Source organism: Carcharhinus amblyrhynchos, chromosome 1 (assembly GCF_965287045.1).
Source record: "Carcharhinus amblyrhynchos chromosome 1, sCarAmb.v2.hapA, whole genome shotgun sequence".
Classification (NCBI taxonomy): domain Eukaryota; kingdom Metazoa; phylum Chordata; class Chondrichthyes; order Carcharhiniformes; family Carcharhinidae; genus Carcharhinus; species Carcharhinus amblyrhynchos.
The window spans coordinates 163,655,556-163,682,598 of NC_137324.1; the positions used below are offsets into that span (position 1 = coordinate 163,655,556).

Consider the following 27,043-nt stretch of genomic DNA (forward strand, 5'->3'; position numbering starts at 1 on the left):
TGTAACATTGTGGAAGCAGAACCAGCTCCTGCTGACGATAATGTAAGCAACATTCGGGGTGGCACAGTGGTTCGCACTGTTGCCCCACAGCACCAGGGATCCAGGTTCAATTCCAGCCTTGGGTGACTGTGCAGAGTTTGCATTCTCCCCTTGTCTACATAGGTTTCGTCCAGGTTTCGTCCCACAGTCCAAAGATGCGCGGGTTAGGTTGATGGGCTAAATGTTGACCATAGCAAGGTAAATGTGTGGTGTTATGAGGATAAGGCCTGAGTCCATGCAGACTCAATGGACCGAATGGCCTCCTTCTGCACTATAGGGATCCTGTGATTCAAAAGTATTGATGAGGGATGATAGCCTTTAAACAATTAAGGGACATCAGCTACATGGAGAGGGTAAATTTCACTTTTAGCAATAAATGTGAAGCAGGTTATGACAGAATGGGTGCCTGTTACACACCCTTTTCCTTTTCCATTCCTCTTTGAGGAAACCTGAGTTTGAATCTCAGCCTTGTCTGATGTTTATGTTTTGTTTTCCAATTGCACGTAAATGGAACTAGCCAAGTGCGCTGTGTTGACTGAGGCTACAGAGGGTTAACTCAAAGAAACTTAGTAACGATGACATTGCTGTAGGTTTTTGCTTATTGATTCGACCAGAGTCTTTCAAACTGCTTCCACTATCCATTAATCTGTGCACCAGAAGTGGTTTCAGGAGTGGAAGGTGTTTTTTTTCCAGTCTATACTGCTATACGCTTTAAAGGATATTTGTGTTCGATTGGGAATTTATCTCAAAGTAAATATATATTCAATATATATATTTTGTACTCCAACTTAACCAGTTATACAAACAAACATTTTAATCCTGTATCAAATATCTGCTCAGAACTTTTCCTTGAAACAGGAGATGCAGTTCTTAATCATTGTAATAAAATGGTCACATTGCTAATTGTGCGTTTGGAGAGAAGATTGGATAGTGCAAAATCATGAGATTGAGATAGAGCAGACAGAGGAAAATTGTTCGGGTTGGCAGAAAGGTTGAGCACCAGAGGATTTAACCTGAATGCCATTGGCTCTTTTGCCAGTGTGAGGAGGAACATTTTTATGTAGCGAGTGGTTATGATCTGGAATGCGTGGCCTAAGAATGTGGTGGAGTCAGGTTCGATCATGGCTGTTGAAAGAGAATGAAATAAAAAGCTGAAGAGAGTAGGAAATTGCTGGGTTGAGGGGAAAGGGCAGAGGAATTGAACTGGCTAAGCTGCCCCTGCAGAGAGATAACACGGACACAACAGGCAAATGGCCTCGGTCTATGCTATAACCATTCTATGGTTCTAATCTATGAAGACATTGAATGGGAAAACAGTTAATCTTTCTGGAGAAAGTTGATTTTACATTTCTATTTGTTTGTGTCTGCTGTTATTATTAATGGCCTGGACCTTCAGAGCAACGGCAATGCAAAGATCACCCGTCATCAGAGCTTGAGGAAGGCAACATGACTGTGAAAGTGAGTTTTGGTGAACACCTTGTCAAACACCCTGGAGGGGATTGGGAAGCAATGAAGGTGGACAGAGTGAAAGAGAAAAATCAAAATCCTGACAAAGGGTCATACTGACTTGAAACATGGGCTCTGTTCTCTCTCCACAGATGCTGTCAGACCTGCTGAGTTTTTTTCAGCATTTTCTCTTTTTGCAATAGCAATATTAATTGCATTACTGCTGCACTCAAATTCCCTTAACCTGACGCCGCTGAGCCTTTCTACTGGGATCTTCCAGTTCTAGCTTTAACTGAAGCACATTGCCTCTGGGGAAACCCCAAGAGTGGAGTAATGTCTGGTGAAGATTGGACCCAGCAACCCACCCCCATCCCACCCTTTTCACAGCACTAGCTACCATGTGATGAGATTAAGTATCTAGCCTGACTGTTATTGAATGGATGAATGAATAGGTAGGAAGGGTGAGTTGGATAGTCTAGTTTGGTGATCGGGGGTAGTCAGATGACCAGTGGGGTTTGGGCAGGGTGGGAGGGGTGGTTGTTATCAGGTATTTAGCATGGTAGTCTGATGGCCAGGGGGTGATTGGTGAGTCAGTTACCTGGGTTTTAAACTAGTTTTTGATCTATCCTGCAGAGATGCGTTAGCTCTGTTGGCTGGACTGCTGATTTGTGATGCAGACTAACACCAACAGTATGGGTTCAATTGCGGTATCGGCTGAGGTTATTCATGAAGGCCCTGCCTTCTCAACCTCGCCCCTCAACTGAGGTGTAGTGATCCTCGGGTTAAAATCATCACCAGTCAGCTCTCTGTCACAAAGGGAAGAGCAGCCTTTGGTCATCTGAGATTATGTTGGTTTTACCTTTGTTTCTTGTGTAGGTAACCAGATAAGCACACCTGAAGTCTCCGACGCCAGCTCAGAGTGCCAGACATTCACTGCGGGGCCCAGGGAGCAAGTATGTTTTAATAATTCTTCACCTATGTCTGGTAGAAAAACAGGAAGAGACAATAGTTTACCTTCAGGTATTTTCTCAAAAACAACTTACCATTGACTGACTGTCACCTGTACTGATTCCACAAAGGTGACATGACAAAATCCACATCATTAGTTTCACAAGTGGGTGGCGCCTTGGTGAGTGCTGCTGTCTCTCAGCGCCAGGGATCCGGGTTCAATTCCAGGCTCGGATGACTGTCATTGTGGAGTTTGCACAGTCTCAGCATGTCTGCGTGGGTTTTGTCTGGGTGCCCCACTTTCTTCCCACAGTCCAAAGATGTGCAATTTAAGTGGATTGGCTCTGCTAAATTGCCCCTTAGTGTCGCAAGATGTGTAGGTTAGGGGAGTTAGTGGAGTAAATGCGTGGGATTACAGAGAATGGGACTGGGAAAGTAGACCTGAGTAAGATGCTCTGTCGGAGAGTCAGTGCAGACTCGATGAGCTGAATAGCTTCCTCCTGCACTATAGGGATTCGATGAGATAGAGTCACCTTGGATCATGTCAACTTGAAAATCTAACTGGAGACGCCTTTATTCAGTGCTGGTACTTTTTAGATTGGAAACTATAATAACGCAACAGTGTCATCCCTGCATAATGATGCCCAGAAGAGCACTTGGGACTGAGGTCTCATTACGACTATTCAATCTAAAATGGCTTGCAGCAAAGGCACATTGTTGTGGGACGCGGGTCATTATCAATCGAGTGTTGGTAAAATAACACAATTGGCAATGCACTGATAAGTGTTGCTTTCAGATTACGGGCAAGAGAGCTGAGGCAGGTACTGTGTTGCCATGACAACCATGTTGCTCTTTCCACAATGTACTCGTCCTCAGCCACTGAATGTCTAAAGTGGTCATTTCATATTCTGACGGATGTTGAACCTGGCCTTGGTAGCATCCATTAATGACAAACTAGCTTCCCGAGTTCCTGAGAGATTAATTTTGTTATGCTGAAGTGAGCCAGCTTGTGCATTAGCATAAGGTAAGAGGATGATAGTTCTTTAAAAAGATGCCAAGCGGTATTATACAGCATTACTCATACCACTAAAATAGAATTTCTATAGAACTCTTAATACAGAAGCAAAATACTGCGGATGCTGGAAATCTGAAATAAGAATGAAAGAAAAGATGTAAAGACTCGTCAGTTTTGAGGCGAGGAACAATGTTTCAGGTCAATCGTGTTTCATCAGAACTAAAGAAAGACGGTTTTTAGACCGGTCGAAGGGAGGCGACGGGAAGAAGATCTGCGATGGGGTGGAGAGCAGGAGAGGCCAAAAGATCTTATGATACAACGGTTAAAGAGAGTGGCAGTGGATATAGTAAAGAAACAAAGGTTGTGCCCAAATGAGGCATGAACTGCCACCTAAGTGGTTAAAGAAAGAACATGACAAGACCAACCTACCAAAATAAAGACAATAACATGTTGGACAAGATGGAGGCAGAGGTTTTACAGGATGCGGCCTTTATTCCCCAATCCCTCATTGCCCTTGAGAAGATCGTGATGAGCTGCTACCTTGAACCACTGTAGCTCACAGTGCTGCTGTTGGGAAGGGAGTTCCAGGATTTTGATTCAGCGACTGTGAAGAAACTACAATGTGGTTCCAACTCAGAATGATGTGTGGCTTAGAGGAAAACTTGTAGGCAGTAATGTTCCCATGCATCTGCTGTCTCTGTCCTTCTAGATGGTAGAGGTTGTGGGCTTGGAAGGTGCTATTGAAAGAATCTTGGAAAGTTGCTGCATTGCATCTTGTAAATGGTACAAGCTGCTATCGCTGTATATCGGTGGTGGCAACATTTATCTCCGGCATTTATTATCCATCGCCAATTGCCGTTGAACTGAGTGGCTTGCTAGGTCATGTCAGAGAGCAGTTAAGAGTCAATCACATTGACGACCTGGCATCCCACATCAGCCAGACCGGATAAGATTTCCTTACCTCAAGGATGTTAGACAGAAGTTTGTACAACAATCGAGAATGGTTTCAAGGTGGTCATGAGACTCTTTAATTTCAATTTTTTATTGAATTCAAATTTCAACATCTGTTGTGATGAGATTTGAACCCAGGTCCCCAGAGGATTACCCTCGGCGTCTGGATTAGTAATCCAGTCAGAATACCACTAGATCATTGCCTCCTCTGCCCTTAATATGAACATTAATCCTGCACTCACCCGATGAAGGAGCAACGCTCCAAAAGCTCGTGCTACCAAATAAACCTGTTGGACTTTAACCTGGTGTTGTGAGACTACTTACAGTGCCTACCCCAGTCCAACACCAGTACCTCCACATCATTAACATTGATGATACATTTAGAGAAACAAACTTTAGAGGTGTTGTTTGCACTGTGCACGTGGAATCATTTCCGTCTGTGGGCTTGGTGGACTATCTTTGGCTTTGATGATCAACCCATTTGAATTTTACTCTGGTTTAGCCATTGACAGTACCACCGGGTCAGTGACTCTGGTGAGGAGAATGGTCGGGTTGGAGAATTTGCATTTTCATTCACTCGTGCCACCAAATCCGATGTTTGTCCAGTCTAAGTCACCACAGCTATTCTCCAGTTATTTAGGGTATGTTCTACTACATAACCAGGTAAATCTGAAAGGAGGGCAAAACCAGCCAAGGCTGACCTTCCTGTCAATTTGTATGTTCGTATACTCACGTTGTAATAGCCTCTTCTAGAAAGCGTAATGTGAGTTAAGAATTGACAATGAGAATGGGCTGCGTCATAATCGCCTCTCCCCTATCGGTATGTAACCCGCATATGAATACCACAAAGGCATCTCCAGCCAAAAACAAAATATCCCAGCATTAGTCAGTCCCTTCAAAAGATGGGAAAATATTGGCAAGATTAGGTAGGGTAATCCTTTTAAACCTTGCAGTCAAGTACACGCTTCGAGTCAGCCCCTTATCTGTTCCTTTGGGGTTTTTTGTTACATGTGTGATTTGTAGGCATCAGTAGCAGTCTGGTGAATACTGCCATTTTTTTTGTGCGATTGATGTATGATCGGAATTTAATGTGATCAGTTCTAATTTCTTGAGGAGTGATGGCTAGTCATTAAGAAATTCTGTGCTTACCAAATACCTCACTAACATTGTCTTAATTTGTTAACTGCCAGAGTGGATGGAGTTTATGGGGGTCTCACACCAGTGAGAGGCCTGTGTCATCTCTGTCCCATTCTGGAACTCAAATGGACAGTGCTGAGCCTTCCCCAGGATTTAGGATATGGGAGCAGGAGTACTAGCCCCCCCTGCCCATGGAGTGCTACCAGCCAATCAGGAACTGTCCAATCCAGGCAGTGCCACCGGAAGCAGTTGTTGCACTTGGTAATACATCTACCCGAGCCCAAGGATCCAGGCCCCAGGCAAGTGAGGGCAGGATGGGGGGTCATGGGGAAGGGTTCGCTGGCTGTGGGTGGAAGGGGGCGGAAGAAAGTGGAGGGTAGGTGCACCACAGCAGGATCCTCCTCCTTCCTCCCCCCCAACTTCTCTTCTGACCCTGGGTCCCACTATTAGGAACTGACTCCCTTCGAATGAGGGATCGCAGCCCGCAAGCCTGACAAGGGTTTGCTTTTCAAGCTTGCTGCACGGCAGCTTCCCCCACCTGCTGGTGTCGAGTGCCAGTGGTGGCTGGATGAGGCTCTGAGGTGGTTGCTGCCCATCAATTTTCTTGGCCAGGGCTTAAGTGGGCAGAAACAGGAGAACCCAGGACAGTGTCCTCACTCTTCACATTCCCACCGTATTAAATATTGTCCCACTTCCAAACTCTCCGGGGTGGGGAAGGGGCATTCAATTCCGCCCTGTGTTACAACATAGTTGATATCTGGTCACTGTTTGGCCTTGCACTATACATTTTGAACAGGCCAAGCTTTTGTTATCTGGGGACTGAGGTATCATTGGTTTTCTTTCTCCCTAATTGGCACTTACTGATTGACAATCAAACGCTGAATTCCTCAGTTTTCATTTCAACCCCATGTTCTTGGGACTGGACAATAGCTGCGTCTCGAGAGATTTGGCAGATGACTGGATTCTGAGCGAGTAAGGAATCTGTGTCCAAGTTGTCTATAATTTGTTAAAGCAGAATTAGTCTTTGCAGAAAGCTGCATGGTAAAATCTGCACACCACATCGGAAGAAAACCCAAGGCACTTTATAACACAACCTCATTATCTTGTGTTAAGAGATTACAGTTGAACAAAATGATGACGAGGACACAAAAGCCTGGCTCATTTCCTTTTGATGTTAGTTGTAAAATGATGGAATGCTTATCTCAGTAGAATCAAAATCACAATCACAGAAGAATGCCATTCGGCCCATCGTGTCTGCACCAGCTCCCCAAATGACTTAATGCCATTCTCCTGCCTTTTCCCCGCACGTTGATTCTATTCAAGTAATCATCTAAAATCCTCTTGAATGGTTTGATTGAACCTGCCTCCACCACACTCCCAGGCAGTGCATTTCGCTTCCAAACCAATCACCGTGTGAAAAGTTTCTCACTCTCATCACATTTGCTCCTTTTGCAAATCACTTTCAATCTGTGCCCTCTCATTCTTGATCCTTTTTATGAGCGGGAATAGTTTCTCCCTATCTATTCTGTCCAGCCCCTCGTGATTTTGAACATCCCTATGAAATCGCCTTCTCCTCTCCAAGAAAATAGTTCTCATCTCTCCAATCTATCCTCATAACTGAACCCATTCTGCCAAATTCCTAGAACTATTCTTAGAATAGAATCATGAAATCCCTACAATGCAGACAGAGGCCATTCATCCCATTAAGTCTGCACTAACCATAATCCCACCCAAATTCTAATCCCGTAACCCCATATATTTGCCCTGCTAATCCCCTGACACTAATGTCAATTCAGCATGCCCAATCAACCTAACCCGCACATCTTTAACCTGTGGGAAGAAACCAGAGCACACGGAGGAAACCCATACAGATATGGGGAGAATGTTCAAACTCCACACAGACAGTGACCCAAACTGGGAATCGAACCTGGGTCCTTGGCGCTGTGAGGCAGCAGTGCTAACCACAATGCCACCAAGCCGCATTCTTATTAACCTCTTCTGCAGAGAACTTTTTTAATGCTTATTTTGAAGTGGATTGCAGTGGAAATGAATGCATCTGATTGTAGGATTTGCCAGGCAGCAAGCTATTAATTGCTGGAGCTTCACTTCATATCTAAAATTCCTGGACTTTGCCTTTTCCTGGTGACAGATTAGTGACCTGTTCCTGGAAATAGATGAAAGTCAGCCTTAGTGCTCAACTAGATGCGGGAACAGAATTTCAATCAGGATCATTCTAGTTAACCTGAATAGATATGGAACCAACTATCATAGAAAATCTACAGTACAGAAAGAGGCCATTCGGCCCATCGAGGTTTATTTGGCACCACAAGCTTTCAGAGCCTCGCTCCTTCATCAGGTGAGAGAGGACTTGTGTTCACAAACAGGGTATATACAGGCACAAATTCAATTTACAAAATAATGGTTGGAATGCGAGTCTTTACAGGTTATGAAATCTTAAAGGTACAGGTTGAAGAGGTGTGTAATGTCTCCAGCCAGGACAGTTAGTGAGATTTTGCAAGCCCAGGCAACCCCCGTGGGGGGTTACAGATAGTGTGACATAAACCCAAGATCCCCGTTGAGGCCGTCCTCATGTGTGCAGAACTTGGCTATCAGTTTCTGCTCAGCGATTCTGCATTGTTATGTGTTGTGAAGGCTGTCCATTGTTGGATCAACACCACATTGGATTGCAGCAGTTCAAGAAGGCAGCTCACCATCTTTCCAAGGGCAATTTGAGATGATGAATGAAAATGCTGGCCTAGCCAGAGGCACCCACATTCTGTGGAAAAATAAAAAATAAGAATCAAATGAGTGTTATTCATAGGATTTTACTTAGCAAAGTCTGATATTTCTGTAGGATTACAAATGAACGAATGAAGAAACTATGATTGCGAACAACTGTCTAGTTATTTTAGCTAGATTCATTTTTTTCAATTTGCTTCATTTGTCATTAAGGACGGAACACAGATTTTTGTTACACATGGAATATTTCTGTAGTAAATTCTGAAGGCAATTACAGCCTGCAGTACTGTCTCCTCTTCATCTCAATTAACTTTCCATCTCTCACTCTCTCTAACTCAATTAACACACTTTCTCACTCTCCCCTTCTCCCTAGGTCTACTGAGCTCCACCTCGCTCATTTTTCTTACGTTTTTTGGTAGCTTATCCATACAGAATTATTTTTACGCATTTATGCTTTCACACACTGCCTCTCGGAGCTACTATCTTGCTTTTGTGAAGAATGCCTTCTTCAATTGTATGAGATAATGAGAAAGTAATAGTGGTGGTGTTTGATGTCGAGACACACGCAGTGGAAGTTTGCAATTTCTGTATTTGAACAGACTGAGGGTCCAACAATCTGCATGATTCTATTAACAAGTTCTAAATGCCTGAAACTTTCCCATCTCTCGACTGGAAGAAAAAATACTTGACAATCAAAAACAGCTGAAAATGTGGTGAGATGCTGGAATTTTCTCGAATCTGAACATGTTATATGAACATAAGACACACTGGGAAACATTGCATTGCGGTAAAACCATAAGTTGTGATTCTAATTGAGCTAACATAATTTTTCACGCATTTATAGCCCTTTTTTGTAATTGGTTGATGTACAAAGAAAATCTGAGGTAAGGTGGGAAGTAGCTGGACTTTTGTAACTTCATTGGATGAATTTTCTTAAGAATGCTCCTTGCATTGATAGATGGCCTTTCCCTCAGAGCCAATACTTCTGAAGGTCCAAAAAAAGTTAAGTTCATTTATTAGTCACAAGTTGGTTTACATTAACACTGCAATGAAGTTATTGTGAAAATCCCCTAGTTGCCACACTCTGTCGCCTGTTCGGGTACACTGAGGGAGAACTTAGCATGCCCAGTGCATCTAACCAGTATGTCTTTTGGACTGTGGAAGGAAACCGGAGCACCTGGAAGAAACCCACACAGACATGGGGAGAACATGCAATCTCTGCACAGACAGTGACCCAAGCTGGGAATTGAACCCAGGTCCCTGGCACTGTGAGGCAGCAGTGCTAACCACTGTGCCACCGTGCAGCCATTCAGGTGCTTTCTGTGTCTGGAGTAAATTGAGTGTGTCAGCGTCGCTATTTGTGAAGTATTGTCTTTGCTGCTCCTCTGTGAAGTATTAATGTGACAAATACCTTGTGTCTTTTCCTTAATGAAGATTTTAACCCAGACATTGTAGATATCAAGCCTGTCGACATGGAGGAATTAACTGAAGTGATCACAGCTGCGGAGTTCCACCCCCACCACTGTAACCTGTTGGTCTACAGCAGCAGCAAAGGCACGTTGCGGCTCTGTGACATGAGGGCAGCTGCGCTGTGTGACAAGCATGCCAAATGTAAGCATTTCTTCTCAAACAGCAGCCGTCGGTTCAGAATTAAAATTTTAGTCATTGCAGCATGCTGGTTTGCAGTTATTTAGCTCAAATTTCTGTACACAGTCTGGTGGGTCAGCCGCCAGTTTGACCAGCTCTGCGAAGAGGAGGTCTGGTGATCTTTGGACAAAAATCCAGTATGTTGCCTTTCAAACAACCCTCTCGAACACTTTGTTTTGTATTTGGGAGAATATGATCCCTAAACCTAATGACTAAGGGCAGTGATGTCCCCCGGTTCTAGCTATTCCAGTTGTTTCTACCATTAGAAGGATTCATGGAGCGGGGGCCATGGCTCTTTCCATCATTTTTAAAACGACAGGATCTAAAGGTTCGTTTGATCATTTTCAATATCTTTCTGATTGCTGGGATGGGATAAGTACTTGGCTTACTTGCAGAATCTCTGCCCCCATGCTCTGGATCAGTGCTTTTGTTCAATGGGTTTATGTACAAGTATTGTTATATAATAATAATTTATGACCAAAGCATATATACACTAAGGTATGTATCAAATAGAACAATGCAGATATATCTGTATTGATATATCTGTGCACATCTGTTGCCTCACAGCGCCAGGAACCCCTGTTCAGTTTTGGTCTAGGTCACTGTCTGTGCGGAGTTTGCATGTTCCCCACGTGTCTGCATGGGTTTCCTCCAAGTGTTTTGGTTTCCTCCCACAGTCTAAAGATGTGCAGGTGAGATGGATTGGCCATGCTAAATTGCCCCTTAGTCTCCCAAGATGTATAGGTTTGGTGGATTAGCCATGCGCAAGGTTACGAAGATAGGGTGGGCCTGGATAAGATGCTCTGTCAGAGAGTCAGCACAGTCTCCGTGGCCTAAATGGCCTCCTTCTGCACTGTATGGGTTCTGTGGTTCTATGGAATATAATGCAATTAAGCATGATGAATTGCATCTCTGGTTGGAGCTGTTAAAATGGACAGATCCTGGGTTCAGCATTCAGATAAATAAGGAAGTTGGCTTTCTTTCATTCTGACATTCTGTCCTACTATAAATCTAACCATGCACACCACTCTGTGCTTGCCTGTTTTCCGTAACAGTTCATGCATCAGTCTGTAGTGGTTAAACATTACTGAATTGAGGAGTTGTATTTATGAATATGTATTTTCACTGTACGTAGCTCGAGACTTTCTGTCGCTTTATTTAATCGCATATGAACATACAAATTAGGAGCAGGAATAGGCCACTCTGCTTCTCAAACATCCTCCGCTAGTTAATAAGATCAAATTGTAACCTCAACTCCACATTCCTGCCAACCCCAATAATCTTTCACCCCTTTTTAGTCAAGAATCTATCTCACTCTGCCTTAAAAATATTCAAAAACTCTGTTTTCACTGCCTTTTGAGGAAGAGAGTTAGAGTTATAGAGGTTTACAGTATGGAAACAGGCCCTTCGTCCCAATTTGTCCATGCCATCCAGTTTTTAACCACTAAGCTAGTTGCAATTGCCCGCTTTTGGCCCATATCCCTCTATACCATCTTACCCATGTAACTCTCTCAATGCTTTTTAAAAGAGAAAATTGTATCCGCCTCTACTACTGCCTCTGACAGCTTGTTTCAGACACTCGCCACCCTCTGTGTGAAAAAATTGCCCCTCTGGACCCTTTTGTATCTCTCCCCTCTCACCTTAAACTTATGCCCTCTGGTTTTAGACTCCCCTACCTTTGGGAAAAGATGTTAACTATCTACCTTATCCCTGACCCTTATTATTTTATAGACCTCTATAAGATCATCCCTAAGGCTCCTACGATCTAGGGAAAAAAAAGTCCCAGTCTATCCAGCCTCCCTTTATAACTGAAACCACCAAATCCTAGTAGCATCCTCATAAATCTTTTCTGCACTGTTTCTGGTTTTTAATAATATCCTTTCTGTAATAGGGTGACTAGAACTGTACACAATATTCAAAGTGCTGCCTTATTAATGTCTTGCACAATGTCAGCAAGATATCCCAACTCCTGTGTTTGATGCTTTGACCGATGAGATCAAGCATGCCAAATGCCTTCTTCCATTCAATTCCAAAGACTTGCAACCCAGAGAAAATAATTCTCCTCATCTCTGTCTTAAATGGGCGACTCCTTATTTTTAAATTATGACTTTTAGTTCTAGATTCTCCCAAAGGAGGAACTGTCCTCTCCACAGGCACCTCAGGATTTTGTATGTTTCAATCAAGTTAAGTTAAAGTTTATTTATTAGTCACAATAAGGCTTACATCAACACTACAATGAAGTTCCTGTGAAATTCCCCTAGTCGCCACGGCAGCTGTTCAGGTTGATGCACCCTAACCAGCACGTTTTTCAGAAGGTGGGAGGAAACTCTCTCAGACATGGGGAGGATGTGCAAACCCCACACAGACAATGACCCAAGCTGGGAATCGATCCCTTGCACTGTGAAGCAGGAGTGCTAACCGCTGCACTACCGTGTCACCCAGTTGCCTCTTGATCATTGAAACTCTAGTGAATAGAAGCCTACCCTGCCTAACCTTTTCTCATAAGATAACCTGTGAATTCCAGGTATTAGTCTAGTAAAGCTTCTGTGACTGTTTCCAAAGTATTTACATCCATCCTTAAATAAGGAAACCAATATTGTACACAGCACTCTAGATGTGATCACACCAATGCCCCATGAAACTGAAGCATAACCTCCCTACTTTCAGATTCAATTCTCCTCATAATAAATTACGCTCCTTATAATAAATTACATTCTATTAGCTTTCCTATTAGCTGATATGTTGTGATTCATATATTAGGATACGCAGAGTTCTGCAAAATTTCTTACCATTTAGATAATATGTTTATTTTTTATTATTTTCCCACTCAATTATTATATTATGAAATTATGAACCAGGATTTTTTAAAAATAAGATTTCTAATGAGCGCATTTTTTTCCCACATGATAAAATATGACACATTTTCAGTGCTGCTATGCTGAGCAGGATTTTCCAGACACGCCTGTCCCGAAACTGGAAATTCCTGCCAGAGGTGAAGGAGCCTTAAAATGATCCATCGAAATTTTCCTGCTTACCCACAATGATTGCCGCAGCGAGTGTGGGACTGGAAAATTCATCCCACTGTGTGAGGTGTGGAACAAATACAGCAGCCGGTTACCACACTTAGATGTGCCAACTTTCGGATTAGAGCTAACATAAGACCTCATCTAACTAAATGCAAGCGGATGTCAGAATCTGAAACAAAAACAGAAAATGCTGGAAGATCTCAATGGGTCTGACAGCTGGAGTCATCCAGACTCAAAACTTTCACTCTCTTCTCTCTCCAAAGACCTGCTGAGATTTTCCAGCATTTTCTGTTTTTGTGTACCTCATCTAATTATTCGGCTAGATGTAGAAGATCACTTGTGGTGATTTGAAGAAGAGATCAATCAGTTCCCTGGCAACATATACCACTCAACCAACAACAGCAGACATGCTTGGTGACCTCATCTTGTTGTTATTCTCAGGATCTTGATGCGTGCAGTTTTCCACATTTACTTACAGAATGGTGATGCCTGCTGGAAACGTAAATGTTGTAAAACGCTTTAGGACAAACAGAGGGTAAGGAAAGCCCTGGGTAAAAATGAGTTTCTTTGTTCATTTCTTTTGTTCATTTCTTTATTTGATCAAATTTTAATTCAAGTGGTGATGCAGAACCCTGTATGATTCTGTGTCTTGCTGAACTATGATGAAGGACTTGAGACCCCATGGTGGTCAGCACTGCTGTCTCACAGTGCCAGGGACCCGGATTCGATGAAATTTGCACGTTCTCGCCATGTCTGCGTGGGTTTCCTCCAGGTGCTTCGGTTTCCTTCCACAGTCCAAAGATGTGCAGGTTAGGTGGATTGGCCATGCTAAATTGCCCCTTAGTGTCAGGGGGACTAGCTAGTGTAAATGGGATAGAGCCTGAGTGGGATTGTGGTCAGTGTAGACTCGATGGGCCAAATGGCTTCCTTCTGCACTGTAGGAGTCTATGTTTATGTCTGACGAAGATCATTCAGACTAGTGGTAAGATTAAAAAGAGCAGGAAAAATAGGCTAAACTGGCAAATCATGATTTGGTGGCATTAAGTTAGGTTTTAAATGGTTGTGGGCTCAGTGAGGAGAAGAGAGGGAGATGAAGAATTCAACACTTCTAAGCATCTAGGAAAGGAAAGGGTCGTAATATCTGCTTCACAGTCTTACTTGACTTGAGTGTGAGGCACAAAATCATCTTTCACCCATGCTTACATCTACAGTGTCAATTCAGCCCTAATGAGTGAGAAAAGAAGAGAATGTAATCAGTTTTGATTATCAACACAGAAGCCTAGAGGGAAAAGCTCAGATTAAGAGCAAATGAGGACAGCTTGGAGGAACGCTGCCAATACTGATAAGTAACGTCAGTAAGTTCAATATGGGAAAAGATGAGGCCATCCAAGAATGGGAATATTTTCTAAATACCAACAGGCGACAAAGTGTGGAGGAATAAAGTGATTTCAGGCAGAGACCCTTTGTCAGAACTAACAGCTTAGCCATGCACTCCCCACTTACATTTCAGGTTTTGAGCATACAAGGGATTTCTTTTGACCTCGAACTTGTCTTGACCCCCTATCCTGGAGTGTGGGAGTGTAATCTTCTGTTTTTATCTTTGATTTACTCATTGGTTTCCCCCTGTTCCTCAATAGAAATCCTGCGTTTTGCTTGAGACGGAAAACAGTTATTTGTGTCGGCAGTTTCCTGTCGAAGCTTCTGCCCTGTAATCCAGGGAGAGGGAGCACTGGCAGCATTCTCTAATATATATTTAAATATTCATTGTTCAGCAAAATGAAATCCATTTTCTGGCATTTAACAAAAAAAGTAAAATTCAGTAATTTATATTGCTTCCCATTGTAAGACTAACACTTTAGTTGTTCCAGTGCGCTCCTGCGGCATTGACTTTTGCAGAGACAAATAGCACAAAAATGCAGTAAGCAAATTGCCAACATGTGAATCTCACACACAAGCTGCTGCGCTGTTTGGAATGACAATAAGATTCAACAAGCCTGACAATTTAGTTGGTCATAAATACAACCTCCTTTGGTACATAGGTCCCATTTGGTACCTCGAGGTATAATAAGCTCTTGTAGTCATTGATTAGAGTCCATTTTCCAGATCTGTGAGTTGGAACATAGCCATTTAATGTAGCAGTGCTTCACTGAACCAGCGCAGAGTTCAAGCTGCAAAGCAATGTATCCAATGTGACTGATGCTGTTTGTTGACCAAAAGGGAAAAAAAAATCAGCAATAATGAGTGACAGTATAATTATCGTTAGTACATGTATATCAATGTCAATACGACATAAGACTGTAAAACTAATATCATTGTATTTTCATGCGTTTTACGCTTCTCCAAAAGGCTTTTCTACATTTGCTGTTAAACTGAGGTCATTTCTTGTGTATTGTGATTAACCTAATTGACTTTCTGCCTTTGGTGGGAGGGAAGAAAAAAGATCCTGAATATTAGTGCAGAAAGCTGATGACCCAGGATTGCGTTGAATGAGTGGAAATGATTCACTGGACAATCTGAACTCTCGACATCCTGCCAAAGCTAGGGAATGAACATAGCTTTGAGGAACTGGATTGAAAGTGGTTTAAAGAGGGGGTCAGGCCGGCAGAGTCATTTAGATATTTAAGGCTGCTTTACTCACATTGCCACATTCAAACACCAGTCGAGCAATGACACCCGGGAGACCATCAGGTTTTATTTATAATGTGTAGTTTTTTTTAAATGATTGCATCATCCAGCAACGCCGTCAGTGCGTTATTTCTGTTCACGTTTTCCTGTTTCTCTCTGTCATGGAAACAATGTATGGATCATGCTGATAAATTAATGTTTGAGTCACTTACTGCTTTATCAGTTCTTTTGAGAGTGAATAATTCCCATCGAACTTCACCAGGCACGAGAAGGGGGCTTTGACTTTGGCTATAGTCTGTCATATTCCGAATTTATCTCTGCAAAATTCAGTACTGTACTACAGAGCTGGAACCCTGGGAACTGCTTAGTTTGACTTAGTATAAATGCAGTGTAGTCTATATAACAGTGATAACAGCAGCTTACATTTATATAGTGCCTTCAACATAGTAAGGCGTCCCAAGTTGCTTTTTAGCAGCAAAGTCAGACAAAACTAATTTCAAGATAAACGCAAAATACTGCAAATGCTAGTATCTGAAAAAAAACAGGAAAAAGTGCTGGAAAACCTCAGCAGGTGTGACAGCGTCTGTGAAGAGAAAGTAGAGCCAAAGTTTGAATCTGGGCTATGTGAATCACAACTGAAGTTAGCTTTCCCCCAAACTATCCTCTTTTGCTCTTCATCTGCGCTTTTCCCTCTGGACACTCGTCTTTCAATTTGATAGGATTTAATGGCACCAAAGAGGGAGACGACATGCTGGCAATAAATAAATATTGAGGGAATAATAATTTGGGGTTAAGTTTTCATCTGTTTGCCAGTTTGAAAAAGTAGATGCGCATATAACACACTTCAAGCTGGTGTCCATTTTTTAGTGAAATAGTGAATCCAGGGTTTAGCTTGACAATTGAAGCCATTGGACTACGGCACACGAGTGAAGTGCTTTCCAGGATGTTTAAAGGAAAAAAATAGTCCAAATTCCCACATTTGACGTGAATATCCTCTTCAAGCTGTGTAGACCCCAATTAACCCGAGGCTGAAGTTAGAAGCACCTGCTTCCAGTTTGGTCTAATTACAGAGATATGAAGTATTGCAAAGCCCACTTTATTTTACATTACCAAACTCAATCAGTTTGGTAATGTAAAATGTCGTCTCACATTTAAATTATGTCAGATATCGCGGAGTTCCATCTTTGTCAGAGCATATTTGAATGTTAAAAATTGCATCCTCTAATCATGTAGGACATGTGTATTGCAGAAATAGGTCTGTAATTAAGATTTTTTTAAATAGTTGTGAATGGGTGGGAATTGAAAGCACAGAAATCTATTTGATTTTATGCATCAGCAGAATTATTTATTGAGATACAATTTTTTTATAGATGCAAACAAAATTCAACTTAACTGTCCTACCTTTGCTGGGTGGCATGGTGGCACAGTGGTCGGCATGGTGGCATAGTGTTTAGCACTGCTGCCTCTCAGCGCCAGGGACCAAGGTTCGACTCTGGCCTTGGGTAACTGTGTGGAGTTTGCAATTTCTCTGCGTCTGCGTGGGTTTCCTCCCAGGTGCTCCAGTTTCTGCCCACAGTCCAAAAAATTGCATATTAAGTTGATTGGCCATGCTAAATTGCCACTTAATGTCCCAAGATGTGTAGTTTAGGGAAATTATTGGGATAAATAGATGGGTTTACAGGGATAGGGACTGGTCGGAAGCTGTGTTGGAGAGTCAGTGCAGACTCGATGAGCTCCCTCTGCATTGTAGGGATTCTATGATGCGATATGAAACAGCATGTTAAAATAAGGAACATCAACCAAGTTTAATAAAATGTGCATTTTTGAAAGGAAGGAAGAACAGACTGGTTGAGGAATTCTGATGTTTATGACCTTGGAATTAAGAAACAAAAGATGTACCATTCTATCTTCCTGTTAATATTGTGGTGCATTCATTTCAAAAAATCCGGTGCTCAAGTCAAAAATATCAAAATTGCCAATGGAAACTCAGTATCAGGGTTTAAAACTGCTCAGCCTGGGTGGAATTAAAGAGTGGCTTTTCAGCACAAAGATCTGTGCCTAAGTCCCATCTTGACTGAGGGATCGACGTTCTTTTGAATGACCTGCATGAATTGGGCAGCCTTGATCCCGTTCCTAATAGCAGGTAAATATCTGGCACTTGATAAGTTGACAGTCTCACTTGGAGAATTTAAGGAAGAGTGGCTATTTGTGAGAAATAGACCTAATTCATGCTGCTGCAGAACGAGATGCTTTTTGAAGGTGAGGGTTCAGGGCTATTATTAGAAGCGTTGTACAGGGAATTTCGTGCTATTTCCAGTTATGATGACACAACAATATTCAATGCCAAAAAAAGGAATGCAGAAGAGGAAAGGTGTTTCATTCTTACCCAGTCAGCAGAAGATTACCTGAATGTGTGCAAAAATAAAGAACATTAGGTGGTAGTAAAGTTCTTGTTTTAATGAATAGCCTGAAAGTCAAGTATATGTTGCTCACTTGTGTTGTAATGACATGAAAACATGGGAAAAAAGTGCAATTTTTACACAAGCTTTCAAGGTATTTAAAAACAAAGAGTGGAGGAAGGCATGCCAGGAGCAACACCAGGCATACCCAAAGATGAACTGTCAACCTGTTGAAGCCACAACACAGGACTAGTGTGCCAAACAGCATAATGAGCAACAAGTGATATACGGAGCCAGTGAATCAGATTTAAGCTCTGCTGTCCTGGCACGTTCGGTCGTGAATGGTGGTAGACAATTAAACAACTGACTGGAGGAGGACGTACCACAAATATCCCCATCCCAGTCCAAACGTATACAGGTTAGGTGGATTGGCCATGGTAAACTGTCCCTTAGTGTCCCCAGATGTGCAGGTTAGATGGATTAGCCATGGTAAATGTGTGGGGTCACAGGGATAGGTTGGGGAAAAGGGCCTGGATACGATACTCGGTTAGACACTGGATGGGCTGAATGGCCTCCTTCTGCACTGCAGAGATTCTATCACTTTATGTTCAATGATGGGGGAGCCCAGCATATTAATGCAAAAGATAAGGCTGAAGCTTCTGCAACAATCTTCAGGCACAAATACTGTGTGGATGATCTATCTTGGCCTCCTCTGGAGGCCCCCAGCATCAAAGATGCCAGTCTTCAGCCAATTTGACTCAATTCGTGTGTTAGCAAAGAGCAGCTGAAAGAACTGGATACTGCAAAGGCAATACTCCAGCAATAGTATTGAAGACATGCTCCAGAATTTACCATCTCTCTAGCCAAGCTATTCCGGTGTAGCCACAACATGGCATTTATCCAACAATGTGGAAAATTGCCCAGATATGCCCAGTACACACTAAACAAGCAGGACAAATCCAACCTGGCCAATTACTGCCCATCCAGTCTTGATCATTAGTGAAGCAATGGAGGGGGTCAGCAACAATGTTACACCTACACCACATGAGCTGCAGCAGTTCAGGAAGGTAACTCACCACCACCTTAATGGCAATTACAGCTGGGCAATAAAGGCTGGCCTAATCAGTGATACTCACGACCCTTGACTGAATAAAAAAAATGCTAGTTAGCGATAAATTTCCTGTGGCAGAGTTTAAGCTCGTGCTGCAATGTGGAAACAGCAGTAAACATCCAGCAGTTTGAAGCAACCCAGAGCAAATTAAATGCAGTGATCAATATAGAATCATAGAATCCCTACAGTGCGGAAGGAGGCCATTCAGCCCATTGAGTCTGCACCGATCACTATCCAACCCAGGTTCTATCCCTGTCACCCCACATATTTACCCTGCTAACCCCTCCGACACTAGGGTCAATTTAGCATAGCCAATCAACCTAACCAGTATATCTTTTGGAATGTGGGAGAAAACTGGACCACCCAGATATGAGGAGAACATGCAAACTCTGCGCACACAGTTACCTGAGGCCAGAATTGAACCTGGGTCCCTGGTGCTGAGAGGCAGCAGTGCTAAGCATTGTGCCATTGTGCTGCTGATGTTTAAATCATTAATGTTAACTCATTTTTGATAATTTCAACATTAATATCAAACTGATATTACCAATCCATTTGTGGCGCTCTTTTTTTAAAAGCAAATCTTTAAATATCTTGTGAGCCAGCCCAGTACATTCTCTTACAGTTTGCACGGGTTCCCAACAAAAATTATTTTTCAAGCTCCAAACATATATTTTCCCAGCAATGGGTCTTGCTCAATGTTATAAACCTTTCTACAGGATTCCTGACTTGCACATGTTCCAGAACTTGTATCTGGCATTCATGCTTGTTATCTGTGATAACAGAAGCTCCGTATCCCCAATACTTCATTTTCGCTAATGTTCAAACAGGAAAGGGGTCCTGTGTTCCCAACTTAACAGAGAAAACAAATGCTCAGGGTTCCTATTCCTGATTGCTTTATCTGTCACAATCACCCATGTGTATATCAGGTACAGGCAGGATAAAGTTTAGTTGTGATGTCTCTGACATTGAACAACCCACTGCCACAAAGCCCCTGAAAATCCACATTTCCTTGATTCCACCATCAGCGTAACTCCTGGAGAAATGACATAGTAGCAAAATATGGGCATTTATGTCATATTTTTGGAAGTTCTCCAACCTATAGCAAGAGACCAGGAGAATCAGCCCCACTGTCAAGTCATGAATTCTCACTTGGGCCAAAAAGAGGGATGGGAGGAAATTTGTCAAAATGTGGGGCAAAGCAGATACTTTCTTCCCACAGAAGGCCGACTGCAATTTTGTGGAGATGTGTTATGTTGCAGATTCTAGTAACTGGAATGCCCGAGAAGCAGCTTGACCTAGAAGTTGGTGGCACAGTGGTTAGCACTGCTGCCTTACTGCTTCAGGGACCCGGGTTCAATTCCTTGGGTGACTATCTGTGTGGAGTTTGCACATTCTTCCTGTGTCTGCACGGGTTTCCTCCACAGTCCAAAGATATGCAGGTTAGGTGGATTGGCTTTGCTTAAATTGTCCCTTTAATGTCAGGGGCGTTAGCAGGGTAAGTGCGTGAGGTGACGGGGATTAGGCCTAAGTGGGTTTGTTGGCAGTGGAGGCTCGATGGGCCAAATGGCCGCCTCCTGCACTGTAGTGACTCTATGATCTTATATTGGGAAATTTGACTGAGTCTGCTGCTTTTCAGTTTGGTGAGAGGGTATTTCCCTGCTCTTTCCTGAAATATTTTCTTGTTCAGACTATTTTATCTGCAAAAAAAATCAGATCACATTGAACAAACAGGGGTGTGGTCATATCTCACGATGTAAAAGGTGCCTGCGTGGAAAACATTCCAGTGTTGTCTCTGTACAGGAATGAGTTATTATTGGCTCGATGGCTTTGAGCTTTCTATGAAGGTTCGGCGACTTGAAATAAATGCTGTTCGAAGAATGTGGCTGAGTGAGAAGCTGTGATAAAGGGAACCCCCTCCCTCCCCCAGTGAAAGTGACTGATTCTTGTCAGCAGATTGAAAGGGTTCTTCTTACACCTGCAGCTGTTTAGAGAGAGAAAAGGGAATCCCTTCTGCTAAATGGTGTACTACTGTGATTTGAAAGCCTGCCAGGTATCCAGGGAGCATAGAGATTAAAGTGACTAGGCCACCTCAAAGTTTTCACTTTTGACAGTCAGGAATGAAAATTTTGATCAGTGAGATGTCTGAAATCACTATTCCAGGAACGATCTTTGGGTTTCCCAGGCTAGAAGGGACAAACTAGCCACTGCACCCCCATTCCACAGGAGACTGCCAAGGTCAACCCCTTGTTCCCAGCCCAAGCCCTCCCAACCTGCCTGACCCTTGGGGGACTCTCCATCTGCAGCCTGGTAATGGCAGAGGGCCAGAAGAATACTTAACACAAAGGCACTGCACTTAATTCCTTGACATCCCCCCCACCACCGTGGGATACAACACACCAGATCCATGCTGGTTATAGTAAGTAGTGTCACAATGGAAGATTAAAGTCCAACAGGTTTATTTGGTAGCACGAGCTTTCGGAGCGCTGCTCCTTCATCAGGTGAGTGAGGTCAGTTCTCAAAGATGGCGCATATATAGACACAAACTCAATTACAAAATAATGGTTGGCATGCGAGTCTTAACAGGTAATCGAGTCTTTACAGTGTGAGTGGAGAGAGCGCCTAGCACAGGTTAAAGAGGTGTGAATTGTCTCCAGCCAGGATAGTTAGAGATTTTGCAAGCCCAGTCAAGTCGTGAGGGTTACAGATGGTTCGACATGAATCCAAGATCCTGGTTGCGACATCATGCTGGTTATGACCGGCACCAAAGCCTGCCTGGTGTTCTTCCCACTGGGGAAGCGGGTGAATGTGTGAAGGGTATTGAATTGGACTGCAAACCCCACTAATGATATTTAAATTAACACTTTGGCGTAATCATCAGGTTCCCACCCACTCTGGTCAAGAACCTAATCAGGACTGGCTGGGTGAATTGGAAGTGCTTTGACACCTGGTGGGCAATCCAGTTTTGGCCCCAATGCCCTGGTTAACAGGCCATCAGGATTCCTACCAGTGCCAAACAGAACCAGTGAATCCGCAATGATATGGAAGCACTGTGGGAACTGACTCCATGAGAACTTTTCACCACAAATTGGATCAGTAATTGAAAAAGAAGCAAAGTAAGAGGAATGCATGAAAGTAGAAAACGCTTGGAAAGCTGACACAGGTGTGAGGGATCAAATCTGGCCTCTGGAATATACTGTAAAATCAATAAAGGATCATCACCTCAGGATTCCTTTATAGATCTTGCAGGAGTCATTATTGAGTCACATGGACAGATGCCTCGACACATGTAGACGGTCCACCTTTGAGTAGAAAGTATGATGTACATGTGCAGTCGGAAAGAGGGAAGTTGGAAGGTATTGGATGGAATCAACACGTGGGAGCTGTTCTCCTTGCATCACAGAATGCTTGGCAGCAATGCCTTGTAATCCAACACGAAATGGGTTATTTTGGTGTTTGAGGAATGTCCAAGGGCGGTTATTAATTGGTATTACTTTTGAACAAGACCCAGCATACTTCTGACATGTGCTGCAGAAAGATCTGGGCAATCAGGTGTTTTGTGAAGGATAAGAAACACCTTCCATAGAAAATCTTCACTTATAAGATTTCTTCCTGTTGTCTGACCCTTAATCATGATATTTGATTCCTGCACGTATACCAGTTCAATTAATTAGTAGGCGATTCCATTGTGCCAGGAAAAAGGACTGTGTGTACAGCAGCACAGTCCAGGGCAATGACAATAAGCACATGAAGTAGATATTGTAAATGCACTCAAGTTTACATTAACTTCCTAACATCTGTTTTGCTTTCCTTATTTTATCTTCATATTGAAGTACTTAATTATACTCTAGCTGCGGAGCTTCCTTGAGCTCTTGTTTTATTCTGTTAATAATTTTCTCCACTGTAGCACAGGCTTTCCAGGAACCATGGATTGATGGCTATGAAATCCGCATTTTGAGCTTATCCTCTTATCATTAAATGTTAGAACTTTGTCATCAATCACAGTAAGCCTGGCTAATTACTGTATTTTTGTACAACAAATGGATTTTAATGATACATGTATGTCAGGATTGCTAGAGGAATGTTATGAAAGAAAAATAGATGGCAGCAAAGGGCATAAAATTCAGAAAGATCACAGTGATGCCGTATAATTGGAGTTTGCCCAACATTATTGTAAATCATGCACTGCTACTGATTAGTCCTCCTGTCAAAGAAATGATCCACTCTTGTTGCAAGTAGGACAAGGAACAAAAAGATTGACTTGAAGGTCAGAATCCACCACAAATGAAGTTTAAAGTCATAGAATACTTCAGTGTAGAAGGAGGCTATTTGGCTCATCTTGCCCATGCCAGCTTTTTGAAGGAGCTATCAAATTAGTCCCATTCCCTGGCTTATATTCCATATTAAAAAGTCTGACAACACCAGGTTTTAGTCCAACCTATTTATTTGATAATATTCTCACAAGCTTGTGAGAATATTATCAAATAAATAGGTTGGACTAAAACCTGGTGTTGTCAGACTTTTTACTGTGTTTACGCCAGTCCAACGCCGGCATACCCACATCATGATTATATTCCATATCTCAGCAACACCTCTTCCTTTCAGCATTTCTCCAATTCTCTTTTGTGAGTTTTTAAATTTGCTGCCACCATTTTTTCAGGATTCCATATCAGACAAGTCCTGGGATGATCTCTTTTACCCCTCATGTCATGTTTAGTATTTTTCTAATTAAGTAAAATATATCCTCCTGTTACGGATTCCTTTGTCACTGATTTACTCCAAGGTTTTGCACACCTCTGAAAATCACTCCTAATATTCTCTCTTTTGAGAAGAATTGCCCCAAATCTGTAATCTTTGTAAATGTAGTTCCACATACCTAGTACAATTCTAGCAAATTACTCTGGCCCCTTTCTGAAGGCCTTAACATTCGTCCTAAACTCTAGTTCCCAGCAGCAGCCCTGGTATTACAGATGGGACATAACCAGTAGTTTATACTAAGTCCTCACTTAAAATTATAAGTTTAAGTTGTGAAAGTCATGACTTAAAGTGAAACAACTTTCAGTGAGTCATGGGTTACCATAGGAATCAGTGTTAAAGCCAGAGTTGGGTTCCTTTTGGACAATTCTTGCCCAGAAACAATGATGTTGGGGTGGTTGTCCCTTTTAAAGATCAATCTGCCTCTGACTTGGTGAACCATTCAGAGAGCAGGGTGGGGGATCACCCTGACAAGTGTAGGCTTCTGTACTGAGTCATCTCAGGAGCTAAATGCAGTCATGAGGCTACCAGCCTCTGTACAGCTTTAACCCGTATGTCTTCCCCAAAATGGTACGTGAGCATCTTTACAGATGTACAGATTGAAATACTGTAGTATGCTTGTGCAGCACTGTGCATTGTTAGCTGAAATAACTTGCAAAATAAAATACATCATTAAATGGAAAAGAAATACAGTACGCAACTTTAAAAAATGCACTCACCATATGGTACTTGTACTGTACAGTATATTAGATTGACTAGGCTCCATCCAAGGGCAGAGATCAGCAGCAGTGAAATGAAGAGCAGAGGCAGCAGTAGAGTGAGCATTCAAGAAAAGGACAGCAGACTGTGGGTCCGAAGGCAAGAACAAGGGATGGGATGTGATGCCTGGGAGCAGTGGTGGGAGGTGAGGTCAGGAGGAGAGGTTGAGCAGTGTGACATGAGGCTAAGTCAGTGGAGGACAGGTGACACGGTCCTGAAGCAAAATAGAGAGCTGGAAGTAAGGTGGGGTCAGATGTGAGGCCTGGGAGCACCAGGGAGGAAAGAGGCCAGAAGCACTGGGGGAAAAGTTTTGTTTGCAGGCAGGTCACCTGAGGAAAGTCTGTGGCAAATGTTGCGAAAGTGAAACATTAAATGGCACTATTTTGTTATCAGCATCAAAAGATGTGCAGTGTAGGTGGATTGGCCATGTCAAATTACCCCTTAGTGTCCCAAGAGGTACAGGTTGGGGGGGGGTTAATGGGGTAAATACACGGGGTTATGGGGATCGGGCCTGAGTAAGATGCTCTATCAGAGGGTTGGTGCAGACTTGGCCTGCTCCTACATTGTAGGGATTCTGTGGACATTATTGCAAGACAACATTAAGTGAGGCAATGATAAACAAGGGCTTACTGTTGTTCTCTTCCTTTGGTATTCTGTGACTGCTTTTTATAAGGTCAAAGTTATCATATTCCTTTTCAACAGCTTACTTATCTTCCCTTGCCACCTTCAGAGAGTTGTGTATGTACAGCCTCAAATCTCATTGTTTCTGCTCCCTGTGGAACATTCAAAGGTTTCGAAAACACTCACCTTACTTGTAATTCTCAGAACAAAACCAACTATGCTGGTACAACCTGATGACTCACGCAGAAGGCTTTTATGCTTAATGAGGTTAGTTTATTTAGTACCCATGATTATTTATTGAAACAGGGACCAATTTGTAAGGATTTCAGGAAAATCAAAATAGTTACACACTTAACAGGTGGAGGACAAAGACGAAAGAAAAATGATCATTTAAAAAAAAACTCTTTTACCGTTCCTAATCCAAGCCAACGAATGTTTCACTGATGTCTAATATCAGAATGCTCGACTGTATTACTTCATTCCTCGTAAATCAATACTTGACCAATGCCCAGCTTAAATAGGCCATTATTATGGGCGTCCAACCACCCGAAGCAGCCAGTAGCTACAGTTATAGATTCTTCTCTCAATGAACAGCCATGTTCTGTCCTTGAGATGTCCTTCCAATAATTTTTAAAGCAATTATTAAGCACTGCCCAAATGTACAATGCTCTGTGTCACTGTTGTACATATTTAAACACAGTGGCTGGGAAAGAATACTGTAATTTCACTACAGACACCGCTTGGATCCCAGCAATCCCTCCTGGGAACTGTCAGCACCCACCTGGGAACTCGGAGCACACCACCTTCCGCATGCTTCCTTTTAACAGTCTCCAGAGTGTCCACCCAAGAGAAGCCCATGAATTGCTGTCCACCTTGAACGTTAGCTTGAGTTCTTCCTGTTGATTTCAAGGTGCAGTCATGTTTGCAGCATTTGCCTTGCCAGCTAATTAATTCTCAGTGCCAACAAGAAGAGAGAGATGAACTCCTGGATCCTTGTGTCTTGACAAGTTATCTTGTCTTCTGGTTGCAGCGTTGAAAGATTTGATGTGGGTAGGCTCTGAGAGATTGCACGCAAGTTTCATCTACACTTAAAAGCAGTGAGCTTTACTCAGGTCTTTATGTTTGAGATTTAAGTGGAAACCATGTGGTGGAGAACAGGGAAGCACTTTGTCTCTTGTAGTTCCGCTTGTTTTGAAAATCTGCAATTAAGTCTGCACATGTGGACTGATGGCACCTGTACTTTTAGTGGTGCATGTGGCAATTTGTCCAATTGAATGACTGTTATTTCTGACACGCTTACATCCTGATTGCCTCCAGTAATAGGGCTCTTTTGAGATGATAATTGGTCTGTGCTTATTATAGTCCCTATTGAAATTTGACAGGAAAATTACACAATAGAAGAAGAAAGTTTCAGATAGGTTTTCAATGTCCTGTTTTAAAGAGAAAAAGGTACATTGCCATTTAAGAATTGCCCCCGAATAAGGTAATGGTAGGGTTTTTGAATGTCATCTCCTGCATTAAATAGAATTATGATGTGGGTTCAAAGTGTAATTGCTTCCTTCTCCCCATCTAATTTGTGTCAAGGCTCCAAACAACTGGTTCTGTTTCTTTTTTAGTTGAAATGTCTTAACTTTTCAGTTTGTACATTAGACATTTGTGAAATAAATATTCACGATGATGCATTGTAAATAATCTATCTTTCTCCGCCACTTCCTGCTATGTATCTCTTGTACACACTTAGTGCAAAGTTCTTCTGCACCAAATTGTGCAAATATACATTATGTAAGAATTTACATTTGCAGCACAATCCACCAAACGCAGTTCCACA

At 42.5% G+C, this 27,043-nt stretch overlaps 1 protein-coding gene across 4 annotated transcripts in view; it reads left to right on the top strand.

The window, feature by feature from the left end:
- LOC145346944 (serine/threonine-protein phosphatase 2A 55 kDa regulatory subunit B gamma isoform) overlaps window positions 1-27,043 on the top strand; it is a 320,021-nt gene that overhangs the window by 250,692 nt on the left and 42,286 nt on the right. For all 4 annotated transcript variants that reach the window (XM_080194824.1, XM_080194843.1, XM_080194837.1 and 1 more), the window contains one exon: window positions 9,722-9,886. In XM_080194824.1, coding sequence (XP_080050950.1) covers window positions 9,722-9,886 — 165 coding nt within the window. The remainder of the gene's footprint in view (window positions 1-9,721; window positions 9,887-27,043) is intronic.